The 15,470-nt window shown below is 43.6% G+C and overlaps 1 protein-coding gene across 1 annotated transcript in view; it reads right to left on the bottom strand.

Annotated features, from left to right (window-relative positions):
• LOC308299101 (SH3 domain-binding protein 2-like) overlaps nucleotides 1-12,391 on the bottom strand; it is a gene marked incomplete at both ends in the record, with an annotated part of 45,583 nt that extends 33,192 nt beyond the window's left edge. Inside the window, one exon of the mRNA XM_080742825.1 lies at nucleotides 12,282-12,391. Within this exon, the coding sequence (XP_080598951.1) occupies nucleotides 12,282-12,391 (110 nt within the window). The remainder of the gene's footprint in view (nucleotides 1-12,281) is intronic.
• Between the last annotated feature and the right edge of the window lie 3,079 nt (nucleotides 12,392-15,470).

Genomic DNA, 15,470 nt, shown 5'->3' with positions numbered 1-15,470 from the left:
AAAATATTTAGTTCCAGGGACCCCCCCCCCCCCCAGAAGCAAAATTTGAGTTATAAATGTTCACTTAAAAAATACATATATTCAAAGATTTCCACACATTTTCACGACTTTTCAAAGATAGCAGATCTACAAGATCGAGTGCCGCGCTGCGAGCTTGTATATCTGCTATTTTTCAATAGCTGAAGTATAAAATACCTCTCTCCTCCACCTTGGGCCCTAGTAACTCAGTCCCACTCCCCCCCCCCTCCCCCCCCTTCCCCCCCTTGTGACGCCCCTGCAGTCGACTAAATCAACCATAGACCATGTGACCACTGGTTTCCCGCAGGTACGATATTTTGCTTTTGCAAACAGTATAGTAGATAATTGCACATTTGAATCGATGTTTCGATTCAGTTACCATATCGTTACACCCCTAGTTTTGGACATACAAGGTTTCCGCTCGTTGGGAACTAAAATGTTAAAAGGAGGGAGGCAAACTGAAGAGGCCAGGAGAAAGACAGATAAGGAGAGAGGAGTGATAGCAGTGGTGGAAAATAACTAAGTACATTTTTGAGGTGTGTGTACTTTACTGGAGCATTTCCCATTTTCAATTAATAATAATATTGTACTTTTACTCCACTAGTACAACTATTTGACAACTTTAGTTACTACGGTAGTTACTTTGTGCATTTTGATTATTGCTACAAAACGTGCATTAAAGACAGGGTAGCAGAATAACTACTACTTTGTCCCAATTTAATTGTTTGGTAATTGTGAAAATATTTGCCAATGCAACCATATAGTTATCTTGCCTGTTTACAGAGTTGTATTCAGACGGAGATTCCAACATCCTACTTTCTCAAAACTCCTCCTCCACCAGCTCAGGAATGGCCGAGCAAAATCATGACGACTGAGCACTGATCTACATCACGTGGTGGAGTGGGGAACATTACAATATTTTACAGTATTTATAATAAAGTTAACTCATAACTTTCTTAATTGACATGACCAACAACGCCTCTGCCATACACTTGCAATTTTTTTTTAAGAATCAGCCGGCCGTTTTTTCCGTATCCATTAAATAGTGAAGCATGCACCTATTTTACTAGCCTGGGGGCGTGTCTCTTCGCGACCCGGTTCTCTAGCGAGGCACTGAGAAACAGCAAGCCCACATGAGCGATCGTTTCGGCCAAATGCTGGAGTTGCCTCGGTGTTTGACTGTGGATGTTTTTTTTTTTTTTAAGTTTTTTTTTTCTCCTCCCTCCGTTTTTCCCCCTGCCTCTCGATTCATGTGTTCTCTACATCTGGACCAAACATTCCACTGGAATTAGTTATTATAAGGTCCTTCACAAACACGAGTGACGGGGCGGCCCATGCAAGCGACGACCGTGCGGTGGGGGCAATGGTGGAAAAGATACTCATATTTTACTTAAGTAAAAGTACTCTCATATCATTCTCGCATGGACAGTCGCCGGACGCGACGCGCAGTGGCGAATCTACAAGCTCACAATTGTGATCTTGCAGATCGGCTAGTTTCAAACAGCCAAGGTATAAAATAGGGCTAAAGTAGTTAATTTTTACTTAAAGGGCCACTTCACCTCTGGGACAACTAGATCTTATTTTTTTGTCAACACAATCCTGAGTTATTTTTTGTATTCAATCTGTGTTTTGAGATATTTTAGTATTTCAGCTGTGCTAGTGATGCGTTTTGCATCATATGATGCATTTTGCATCATCATGCTGCATCATATGATGCAAAACGCATCACTAGCACAGCTGAAATACTAAAATATCTCAAAACACAGATTGAATACAAAAGATAACTCAGGATTGTGTTGATTGTGTCCCAAACAACAATAAAATAAGATCTAGTTGTCCCAGAGGTGAAGTGGCCCTTTAAGTAAAAGTACTCATCTCATTCTCGCATGGACGTGAGTAGCCTATAGGACGCGACACGCAGTGGCCAATCTACAAGCTCACAATTGTGAGCTTGCAGATCGGCTAGTTTCAAACAGCCAAGGTATAAAATAGGGCTAAAGTAGTTAATGTATGTTTTATAATATTATATGTATTTCTGTAGTAACTAAAGCTTTCAAATTTGTTTAATGGTGTACAGTATTTGCCTCAGAGATAGATGTGTAGTAGAAGTGAAAGTATTGGAAATTGCAAATATCCAAGTACAAATACCTCAACATTGTACTTGAGTACAGTACTTGAGTAAATATACTTGTTACTTTACACATGATGCGGTGATGCGGACATGTCCGTGCGTGCAGCGAGCCGCGAGCACAAACAGTCACACAATCAAACAGTTTGCAATGTAGGCTATCTCTGCTACTACTGAAGTAGGCTAAAGTACACACAATCAGAACATTAAACAATTATTTCACTAATCGTTCACTCTCTCAGTGCAGACTGCAGAGAGTCCTGCAGGCAGAGGGGAGGGGGTGACTGTCTGTCTGTCTGTCTGTCTGCCTGTCTGTTTGCCTGTCTCACTGACTGAAACGAGCCGAGGCATTATCAGCGCTGTGACGGAACGGAACATCACGGAAGAGGCGTGGTCCCGAAGTCGAGGGAAGCAGAAGGAAGTAGAGGGTGTAGAGGGAGACACTTATTATAACTTCAAATGTGCCTATGTCTTTTGTGTATTTATTTATTTTAAATTTATTTGGACATCCTTAGGGGATCTTTGAGAGATATGCGTCATTATTTTTATAAAGAAAGATTCCTGCTCCCCCTCCTTTAACCACTTCAGCCCCTAAATACAATTCGGCCTTTCGAATTATATGTATTTGCCCGTGGACCCCCATCTCAAAATATTTTGTTCCAGGGACCCTGAGAAAGAAAAATTTGAGTTACAAATGTTCGCTTTAAAACAATTATATGTTCAAGGATTGCAAAAACTTTCACGATTAAAAATAAATAGCAGATCTACAAGCTTGCAGTGCGGCACTCGGTGCCGCGCTGTGAGCTGGTATATCTGCTATTTTTCAATAGTTAAAGCAAAAAAAAATTTAAGTGGTTCAAATCTGGGGCACTAGACTGGAGCCGGGAGGCGAACTGCCTGGTGAACTTCTCATTACCAGACGGCTCTACCTCATTCAGCCATGGCGGCCGCCCACTAAAATAAACAAGAAGCTTTTTCTCTGAAACCATAACTGATAAAGAAACCACACGATGGCGGGGTGGAAAAATGTACAAAAAGACAGATGACTGTTCACCTCAGGGTGAACCATGTAGGCCAGTGGTTCTCAGATACTGAGATAACTTGTTCGCTCTTCATTTCAATATCACATCACTACTTAAACCTTATATAATTGACTATAGTCCCCGGGTTTTGTCATGGGAAAAACACAATCTACAAGCTCTAAACATGTCACGCTGCAACGCACTGTGAGCGTGTAGATCAGCTATTTTGCCGAATGCTTGACGAAATTGGGACGTTAAACTGTGTACACATTCACAAAATAATGCCCAAACGGCAAACGCCCATCTCTATCCCAATATGTGTGTGCATAATATATGTAATAAAGGATAAAATAAATGAAATAAAAATGTCCATACAGAAATGGGCATTCCCAGATGATGCCCTGTTAGGGTACCCCCTAATGCCCATATATGGAGATCCCCAGGCATCAAATCCAGGCCCTAACTCGCCATGGCCCTACTTGGCTTTACTAATCAACATACGTTTTATGCCCATATATGGAGATCCCTGTCCCAATGTCATTAATATTAAGGACATATCTGGGAATGTACATATATGGGCATGTTTTTTCTCCATATATGGGTAACTGGTCCGATATACATCACTGGCCAGATGGCCAAGAATTGGCGGGCAGCGTCTTACTAATGCTTATGTGTGTATGTACTATGTGTATGTGTGTGTATGTACTTTACTTTACGTGTGTGTGTGTGTGTGTGTGTGTGTGTGTGTGTGTGTGTGTGTGTGTGTGTGTGTGTGTGTGTGTGTGTGTGTGTGTGTGTGTGTGTGTGTGTGTGTGCTGAGGCAGCAATATGACTTTGTCTAACAATATGTACAGAGATGGGGAGGGAGGAAGATAGGAAGAGACAAAAACAAAGACTGTGTGTGTGTGTGCGTGTGTGTACTTGGGCGTGCATGCGTGCATGCGTGTGTTTGCATGTGTGTACAGTATGTGTGCACTGTGCACGCGATAGTGGACATGAAAGTCTTGTCAGAAGCCAGTTCTATCTGTTTTTCCATCTGATGGTTGTCCTTGAGCAGGACTGATAACAGAAAGATACACACACACACACACACACACACGCACACACGCACACACACACACACACACACACACACACACACACACACACACACACGCACACACACACACACACACACACACACACAGACAGTGGCAAAACACTCAGTGGCAGACAGATAACGCCTCACATCAAACAGTTCAACAAGATCACCGTGACCATTTCAATTCTACAGTAAATAAACAAATACAAATCGATCTACAAGCTCACAACACATTGGGACGTGTTATGCGCTTGCAGATCGGCTATTTTAACTATTCTTTTTAAATGTTTTAATAAAAATGTGCCCACAATATAGCTTGAGGGAACCGAATAGGACACGTTTCCACTGAACTCAACGGATGTGGAAGCCCTGTTCTTTTCTGTCGCCCTAATACTTTGCAGGGTCGTCAATTGGGTATGGCAGGGGTATGCAGCTGCCATACTGGGTCCAGGGGGGGGAAATAAATGTTACTTTTAAATATACATACATGAATGTCTCTTTGTCTGTCTGTGCTGGTTATTATGTTATAATATGACAGTAAAATAACTACAAATGCAAAATGTAAAGAAAATGGTCACTTTAACAAGGTATTATAATTGTATTCTCCCCATCTTGACAACATGGTATTCCCAGGTTCCGCAGGTCAGCTGCACAGGTGTAATGAATTTTTTTGTTAATTGTGGCACGTTTACTAACATGCCAACTAAAGTTTAGCTGCACTTGAGCAACCGTTCCAGGCTGCCATTGTCCAGCCCAAGAAACCGTAGAAACCCGGGGGAAAAACAGACAAAACCTGTTTTTTCGGCCCTGCAGGCGTGCACATGAGGACTGACGCCACTGTTACTTTGAATGGTGTCCTCAAGGTTGACAGGGACACCAGGGTTAAATGTGGTTACAGTTGCGGCAGAACCCACAGATTTAGCTCCCACAGGGCTACTCAACCAGGGTTTCCCAAAGTGGGTGGCGTGGCACCCTAAGGGTGCCGTGATGCCAGTCCAGGGGTGCCAGAGAATGATCTGATAATATTTGGAATTCATCAATATCCCTTCCGATTTGCACTCTACTTGAGGAGTTATGTTTCCATCTGCGGCCAACTCTCCTCACCAAAAATAGCAGATCGACAAGCTCACAACGCGTCACAACGCGTCACAGTGTGACGCGTTGTGAGCTTGTAGATAGGCTATTCTTTGGTGAACCTTACCCCCAGAATAGGGATGCTGGGGGGGGGGGGGGAAGGACCCCTTAGCTGATAGAGAGATGAAGCAGGGACCCCATACTATAAATTCTTATTTATTATATGGGCCTTTTCCACCAAAAGAACCTTGCCGTTCATTTGGAGAAGTAAAAACTCCTAACTAGACACATAACTTAACAATGTGTGACTGACAGTGTGAAATCCATCAAGCCTCAGAATGGTGAAGTAGAGCAGTGTGCTTCACAGCTTCTTCACAGCTTTCTTGACATCTGACAATTCAGCACTAATTTCTTTGGCAAAGACTGACTCACTATAGTCCCTGTGTGGCATGCAGTTTAACCTGTGCCCTGTGTGCATTGCCTCCACCAGTTGCACTTATTATGGTAGGAGTCAACCAGTGCTTGAGTACCTGCCTGTTTGCCTTCATAGGAGAATTGACCTTATTTATTGTGTATTTACGCCGGAGCGACAGTTAATCTTCCATATAAGATACATACAAATAGCCTATAAAAACATGTAAATACAAAATTGCAAGACAAAATTAAAAAGATAAATCAATATCCATCTTGATTGCTGGTGGTTAAACATCAAGTATAAAGTTATTTTCAGGCAGTTTCCGATGGAAACTGATATTTCTCTGACAGAGCCTACCGTATCTCAGGTGGAAAGATGTGCATATTTACGTCGCGTAATACTGTATGATATAAGATTCTAAAAAACAGTAAGACTCCCTAATTGGGAGATAAGTGACCGTCAGGTCGCATACACAAACTTCAGAAGGCAATGGTAGCCAATCAGGAGGGAATATGGGAAATGGGACAGTTCCATGTTGATGACATGACTTTAGAGATACTGTGTACAGCTTTGCGTGATTTTAGGGCAAAATCTGTAGGACCAGTGTCCAAAAATGTGTTTTGCAATAATCTGCCTCACGGTGGCGCTAGAAGAGGGCCATGTGAGAAATGAGGGTTGTGGTTTGGCAGCCAAGGAGTGTGTGTGTGCAATTAAAGTTTGGCATGGATAGAGGCAACGGTCGCGGAGATATGAGTAGGGCAAAAGTGTGACGTGAAGTGTGACGCGTGACGGACAGACAGACAGACTGACTGACAGCCGGTGGAGGTTTTGATAGTAACTGTGACCTGATGGGGTGCCCTGAGACAAAAAAGTTTGAAAACCCCTGTATTAGTGGCGTGTTCACGCACGCACGCACGCACGCGCGCACACGCACACGCACGCGCACGCACACACCGTAAAGCCAGTATTGTTTCAGACCATGCTAAAACAACAGTCTGGCATATCGAGGTTGCCCACTCAGCACTTCACCTAACACTGATCTGCCCCACACTGTCTTTCTTTACCTCCTGTTTGGGTTTTCCGTCAGCGGAGAGTAGGAAACTCACATGGTATTGTACTGAAGGAGAGACAGGCAGTACAGCTGAGCGGGAGACAGTGTAGGAGAGACAGACAGTAGGACAGCTGAGAGGGAGACAGTGTAGGAGAGACAGACAGCAGGACAGCTGAGGGGGAGACAGTGTAGGAGAGACAGATAGTAGGACAGCTGAGATGGAGACAGTGTAGGAGAGACAGACAGTAGGACAGCTAAGAGGGAGACAGTGTATGAGAGACAGACAGTAGGACAGCTGAGGGAGACAGTGTAGGAGAGAGACAGTAGGACAGCTGAGAGGGAGACAGTGTAGGAGAGACAGACAGTAGGACAGCTGAGAGGGAGACAGTGTAGGAGAGACAGACAGTAGGACAGCTGAAAGGGAGAGTGTAGGAGAGACAGAGAAGCCGAGAAGAAGACACAAATGGCAAATGGACCGCATTTATATAGCAAGCGCTTTACAATGTAGGCCTACTTCTCGTTCACACACATACATTCACTCACGGTGCAAGCAGTGGTGTAAAGTAACCACTACTCAAGTACTCAAGTACTGTACTTAAGTACAGTTGTTTGGGTATTTTTAACTTTTAACTGAGTATTTCCAATTATCAGTACTTTTACTTCTACTCCATTACATCTCAGAGGCAAAATATTATTTGAAAACTTTAGTTATTACTTTGGAGATTTGGACTGTTTTTACAAAACACACATTAACCACTTCAGCCTTTATGTACATTTCGGCCGAAAGGATTTTTATCCACAACTTTCCAACATCCCATCGTGCATTGCGCAGAATGTGCAGGCAGCTTCCGGCGCCGCAGCCGAGTGTGATTTACAAGCTCACAACGGTTGCATCTGCGACGCGACGTGAGCTTGTATGTCTGCTGTTAACTGGAAGTGTCCCGCAAATAATGCTACAGTAAATTCTCGCGGAAACAGGTGGATACATGTTTATACAATTGAAAACTTGTGAAATTGGGGCATTCTGCATAATGACTAATTTTGGTACTTGAACAACATTTTGACACTAATACTTTTGTACTTTTAATCAAGTACATTTAGAATTTCCAGACTATTTCTACATTGCAGTATTGATACTTTTACTTAAAGCCATACTGTGTAAGATGCCCAACTAGTGGTCATTAGCCCTATAGCAAACCGCGGTCGCGTTCGCGTCTTTCGCCCGTTTTTCGTACCTTCACACCCCCGCGTCTGCCTCCACCTTGCTGAGATCTATCTTTTAAGGGGTCCCTTGTTCCTGTGCGTTCAGTAATTCCAGAGATACGGACTCCTTCACCCTGCCTGGTAGGCGAAATTACCTAGAGAAGGGATGGTACAAACGGGCGACAACAAATATGGCTGCCATAGCGACCCCACTTCAAGATGCGCTGTGATTGGCCGGCAGTTGTATAACCCTCGCTGTGATTGGCCGGTAGTGTGATGACGCAATTTTGGCGCGAGATCCGGTCCACGGCAAGGATCTCAGTTTACATATAGAGAAGGCTTTACAGGCTGAAATTCACGGCGCGGATCTTCTAAAACTTTTGTGATTTAATAGTTAGGAGAATTTTAAGATTTGTTTTATAAAAAAAGTTACATAGTACAACTTTAAGTAAAGAATTTGAGTAGACTTTTTCCACCACTGGTTGCAAGGCACCAAGCTGCTCGTCGGGAGCAGTTAGGGGTTCAGTGCCAGTACCTTGCACACAGCCAAGAGGAGACGGGGATCGAACCTGGACGCTAAAGACTCCAAGACGGACGCTCTACCTCCTGAGCCACTGCCGGACAAGTAGGAGAGACAGACAGTAGGACAGCTGAGAGGGAGACGTGTGTGTGTGACACTGTGTGTGTGTGTGTGTGTGTGTGTGTGTGTGTGTGTGTGTGTGTGTGTGTGTGTGTGAGAGAGAGAGAGAGAGAGAGAGAGAGACATGCACACACACACACACGCACGCATGCATGCACACACACACATACGCTGAGATTCCCATCTCAGAGCTATTGTTTACCAGCAAAGGCTCATAGGAGTGGCTGTTCACATACCAGGCTCGTTCCAACACACACTTCCTCTCTGGACACACACACACACACACACACACACACACACACACACACACACACACACACACACACACACACACACACACACACACACACACACACACACACACACACACACACACACACACACACACACACACACACACACACACACACACACTATTCACCAAATATTTGAATATTCGAATATTCAAATATCAAAGTCACTATTCGACGTTGTTCACCGAAGTTGAATATTCGATCTTTTTTTATTATTGTATTCTCTTTAAAAAATATATAGTTTATAAAGCTTGACTAGATAGGAAGTCATAAGAATGAGTTGTCAATGCCCCTGGTGGACGAATCTTTTTAATGCTTTATACCAGGGGTTCTCAAACCTTTTTAGGCTGTGACCCCCAAAATAAACATATTTGAACTGGGGACCCCCACCCCGACAAGCACTTGGAACTGTAGGTATTAGATTTAATGTGACTCGGTTCCGCAGATAAATATTGTGAAAATAGCAGAAGAAAGAATAGCACAACGCCACGCGTTGCGAGGCGTTGTGAGCATGTAGATCGGTTATTTTCACAATGTTCACCTCTTGTACTTAATATTTGCCAGTTTGGCCAGTCCTGCCGAATATTCGACTATTCGAATACTTTGAGGTTGAATAATTCGAATACTAAAAATTACTATTCGTGAATGCTCTAGCACACACACACACACACACACACTCACACACAGAGTATCTTGATATACTGACAGCCATTAAAGAGCCAATAGAACTCGATATGATCCGGTCCTGGTTCGTAATCTGTTCCTGGTTTTACTTGACGTCTTTGCGGGGGAATTGAAAGTGAATCCAGGATGTTATAGTGTGGAATGGAAACCTTCTGATGGGTGACCTGACATCACCCAGATGCACACTTGACATCTGTTGTAGCAGTGTTGATTTTGTCAACTAAAACTTAGACCTTCTATCTAGACCATCTTGTATTGTACCGATTTATTATTATTATTTATTCCCCCCCCCCCCCCCCCCCCCCAGACTAGGGATGCTGTTTAAGTGGTACAACTAAAGACTAAGACTTAAAGACTACAAGATTTTGATATTTTGTCGATTTCAGAAGACTATAATTTAATAAGACTAAATCTAAGTCTAAGACTAATGGCTGTAAAAATTAACACTGGTATGTAACTGCAATGAAATTAAAGCCAAATACATCTTTTATGTATGGTTTATTTTGACCAAGTAACAGGCAGTAGAAGACAATGACTTGTTCAGAGTTATGTGGTTATATGTAGCCTAAAATAATATGTTTAAGACTAAGACGAAGACTACATTTTTTGATATTTAGTCGACTAAGACTAGACTAGACTAAAACAATTTCAGAATACTAAGACAGTCCTGTCACAGGACTAAGACTAAGACTAAGACTATGACTAAATCAAAATTTGCTGAAAAAATGAACACTGGGGCAGAGGGTGCCATGGATGAAACCGTTATTTACAGGGTTGACCTGAGCCAAAAATGTTTGAGAACTACATGAAGCAATGTGTGAGATGGGTATGGCTGCAGGCCTGGAGACACCTCCCTCTGCAGATCTTTCTTGTCAGATCTTTCGTCTCAGTACGGAAGTACCTAATTACTTGACTCTACTGCCCCCTAGTGCTTCGGGGACGTGTGCAGTGGGGCAACGGTGAGATTCGATCTAGTGATCTCTGGCACGCAAGTCGGCGACGCTATCCATTCAGCCATCAATGCTGATGTTTATCGTGGGCTTGCCCAGGCCTTACGGCCTGGGCATAAATATAACGATTGCATTCACCACGGCTTCGTAACTCGCGCGGCCGGCGGGCCCTGGCCCGCCGGCCGCTGGCCCAAGGTCCGCTGGCCTTCGCGCCGCTTGCAATGTCGTGGACACTCGAGCGGCTCCGCCTTTGTTGACCCTGTAGACTTGCCGTTAGTACTTCCGTTCTGAGTACTTCCGTACTGAGACGAAAGATCTGACAAGAAAGATCTGCTGAGGGAGGTGTCTCCAGGCCTGCAGCCATACACTCTTGCAATGTGTTTGCAGTTGGCCATATTTGTATGGGATGCTGGTAATTTCCACAGTTATAGAGAATTGCTTTGTCCAAACTCTCCTGAACTTGAATGCATGTTGAAAGAATTGCCCTCTCTGCGTCTCCATGCCGTTATACAGTACGTATTGACTTTGACATATTATGCTTAGTTCTGTGTGGTGTCAAGCACCAAAAATAGCCGACCTCCAAGCTCACAACGCAGTGAGCTTGGAGGTCTACTATTTTCGATATTTTCACCAAAGGGCCCTTTTAGAAATTACAGCCCCTGCCTCTCTAACATTATCTGCACGTCCCTGCAATCAATCAATCAATTAATCAATCACTCAATCAATCAATCAATCAATCAATCAATCAATCAATCAATCAACCAACCAATCAATTTAATGAAGTAATGCATTAGGTGTCTACTGACTGTAATAGGGAAGACGTGACATTGTAGTTATTGAGTAACTGGCTGAGTGCATGTGTTGCTGTTCCTCACTTCACAGCTGGTGGAGCCGCAATCAGGAACTGGTCAAGCGGTGGGGATTCCCTCTTGGCCAGAGTTACGACTATGGCCGTTTCTTAGAAATCCTCTCTCTCTCTCTCTCGCACACACATGGTCAGACCAGTGTTTGATATGAAAAGCTATGGATTGTAGCTTCAATATCATATATTAAAGGAGTAGTTCAACCCCAAAATGACCTTTTTCTATTGATTATCACAGCTTGGAGAGTTCAATAATACTTTTTTGAAGTTGCCGCATTCCTAAGACAAAAATCTGATTATAGTAAATGCACCCCCATTGATTCCGGATGGGTCCCACATGCGTGTGTGTGTGTGTGTAATCTCGGTCTCTCTCTGTTAACACAGACAGACAGACAATTTTCTATTGCAAACTTCTAATAAATTCTTCAATCAATCAATCAAACAGACAGAGGTACCTGATTTGCACTATATGCCATCAGAACATAAGACTATTCATTTGTCCTCAGAGTTGCCTGTGGCCCATATCTGTTAGTGTTCCAGTGCTGTATCTTTTTTTTAACCTGCACCTTATGTCTCTGTTTGTGAGTTAGTGCCCAGCCTGAGACTGGTAAAGACAAAGCCAGATGTTGATGTAGGAGCAGTTAGCGCCGCTCAAAATAAAAGTAATAATAAATCACACAATCACAAATGAGCGGCGCCTCTAAGGAGTTCATTTCATTAAGTGCCCCGCGAAGCTCGGCCAAGTGCGCCAAGTGTGGGACATTACGTACACACATACAAACAGACAAAGCCAGGTGTAGGAGCGCTTAGCGCCCGCTCAAAAGAACAAGAAAGAAAAGAAATGAAAGTCCAGAACTTACAGCATGTCCCGCTGCTCCCCCACGCACATCCTCACGCTGGGCCGGGAGCTCAGCGCAAACGACAGCTTTTTCTTCTTCTTCACGGACGAAGCGCACAACGCTTCAGACATGGCCCGCCGCCGTGCCGCCTAACACCATGCTGTTGAGCCCCACGAGACACGCCTAACTGACCCACGGATGGCTGGATGGAAGACTCTCGTCCACGACTAAGATTTGACCAATCGCCCGAATCGGCGAATTCTGTAGATAACCGAGGTTATGGATAGATGGGAGGAGAGACGATTGCGGTGGACACCTCAGAGGATGATCCACAATACGGCTATTAGGAATCAATCAATAGTCACTTAGTCAAATCTATAGAATGGAGACACAGAGTCAGTTTGGTCTCTCAAACCCTGAAAGTGTGACACGTTTCCTGAAGGGGGGCCTCTTTCCTCTACGCACGCGGCCTTCTGATTGGCTCACACAGACTGTGGCCCTGCTACTTCCTGCTTCCTCGGAGGGCAGCGATTGGTCCTCAACGCTCAGGTTCACACGCTCGCGCACACGCAAGCACGTTTCAAAAACACTTACAAGTCAAGGCACGCACGCAAACACATTCGTTCACCCACCCACCCATGCATGCACGTCCACGTAGACAGTCCTGACCAGAGGAAGGCAGGGGACTTTCCACCCAGCCCCCCCACCCCCACCAACCCCAATAGTGGAACAATGGAAAGGCCCCAAAGATACACACACACACACACACACAAGCACGCACACATGCATGCGCACAAACACACGCGTGCACGTACACACACACACACACACACACACACACACACACACACACACACACACACACACACACACACACACACACACACACACACACACACACACACACACACACACACACACACACACACACACACACCGTAGGCACCATAGGCAAGACTTCATGTAAATATCACCTTAATTGCATATGTTTCCTGCAAATATTGTACGTACACAGTAAATCTTGTGTTAATTGAACTCCAAAGAGAGACGCATGGAACCAAAATGGACCCTTGCGGCGTCCATTTGCACTCTCATTGGAGGAGAATTGATCAACACTCACTCACACCCAGCCAAAACCCAGCCTGCATCTCTATTTGTGACAAGGATTGGGACTTTTGACATTGTTTTTACATTTCATTTTGTAATTCTTCTTTATTGCAGATAGCCGAGATTATTGAAGAGAGACAGGAAACCAATGCCATGGAGGAGAGGAGACATGGGATTGGTTTGGGGGGGGGGTGGCAAAAGCACATATACGGTACAAGCCCTGCGAGCTTGTGGACCTGCTATTTTTGAAAAGTCGTGAAAATGTGTGCAAATCTTTGAATATATGTATTTTTTAAGTCACTCAAATTTTGCTTCTGGGGGGGTCCCTGGAGCTAAATATTTTGAGATGGGGTTCCGTGGCCAAATACATATCATTTTGGGGGTCCTTCACATGGAAAGGTTTGAGCACCACTGAAATGGATAGAAACATAGTTTTTTTTCAAAAGACCTCGGAAGGATTTGAAATATTCAAAGACTGGCACTGGCAAGTTTTCACTATTTCTCAAAAATAGCAGATCTACAAGCTCGCATTGTATATCTGCTATTTTTCAATAGTTAAAACACAATATAACTGTAGCGAATCCTTGTAAGCAGGGCCCAGTATTTGGTGCGACACCCCTGCTCAAACTTAATAAGTACTGTATGGTATGAACCACCAGGCACCTCCCGACCTCTTCCACCTATTGCACCAAAAGTTAACCGTTTCTCCAGGTCAACCCACAAAGTACCAATTTTGTCATATTGGTATTTTCCCTGATTATAATCCCCTCAATCCCTCACACACTGGCATAATCTTGTCACTGCTGACCCCTACTGGCTGGTCTGTGGACTGGGTTGGTCACAACATAATATCAAGCACTTTAGTCCTGTTTATACTTCGTCGCACAATGGTGACGTGCAAAACATTACAGATCGTATTCGTATCAGATGGGGGTCAGTGGTCGAAAACAACAGATAGTAGATCTAGATCAAGGGTCTTCAACAGGGGGTCCGGGACACCTAGGGGTTCCTCAGAGTTACTATAGGGTGTTCTCCATAGGGGGTGATAGAAGCTAGAAAAATATGAATAGAAGCTATTTTTCGGCAAAGAGTTTTGGTGTAGAGGGGAAAAAGAGCAGACTAAGTACAGAGTGAAAGTTCAAGTTTATCAAGTATTGACGTTTCAAGTGGTTAAATATCTGGATACAAATTTAGATGGACCCCAAATACACAGATGATTTTGCTGTCAAACTCTCGGGGACACTCCAAACAAACTCAAACCCCTTTGATGTGAACCAAGTTGGTCTGAGTTCAGTTCACTTAACTTAACTAGTCTGAGGTGTGGTTCACTTTAAATTGTGCATTGTGAACACAAAGCATTTGAGCCAATCAATCTAAATAAATAAAAGATTTGTATTTCTTATCTTTAATTACATTACTATTACATGAATAATCATCCCGGAAGGCAAAACTGTGGAACTTTAACCCAAACTGGACGGATGCTTTACCATCTCATGCCAATTCAATACCACCATGTTTAATTTGCCAGAAAACTGGGTCTGTTGATAAGATAGACAGTATGAGACAGAAGTTATCAAGTATCATTAATATGGCCATTATATCAACTGGCCCCTTGCCATTGTTGTAATGCGGCCCACTGGTTCCGCTATTTCAGTATCCAACTATCCATGATATACTACCGTCTATCATAACAGAATCAAAGGTTCTATGGTTATCATTTACCAGGATCCTGGCTTGATTATAGACTTAAATAGAGAAGATTATATAAATAAAAATGAATGGACAATTTTTTTTTTAAACACCAGAAAACTAATAAATCTAGTATGTCGTCACTGTCGGGCAGATTCCTTGTATCTCCAAGTTTCGTAAAGCAGCCCTGCTTCATCATACAAGACTGTCGCACAAAACCAGTGAAAATAGCCGATCTACAAGCACACAACGCATCGCACCGCGAGGCGTTGTGTGCTTGTAGGTCGGCTATTTTCACTATTTTAAATCATTTTTTTTAAATGATAAATAAAAAACAAACGGTTTTGGACATACAAGGTTTCCACCCGACAACAACGATGTGAAAAGGTCTGCGCACGGTCGCCACGCGAACGT

This window comes from Nannobrachium achirus, assembly GCF_963921795.1.
Source record: "Nannobrachium achirus genome assembly, chromosome: 15".
Classification (NCBI taxonomy): domain Eukaryota; kingdom Metazoa; phylum Chordata; class Actinopteri; order Myctophiformes; family Myctophidae; genus Nannobrachium; species Nannobrachium achirus.
Note: the sequence above shows the minus strand (reverse complement) of the source record. Positions and strands in the feature narration are given on the sequence as shown.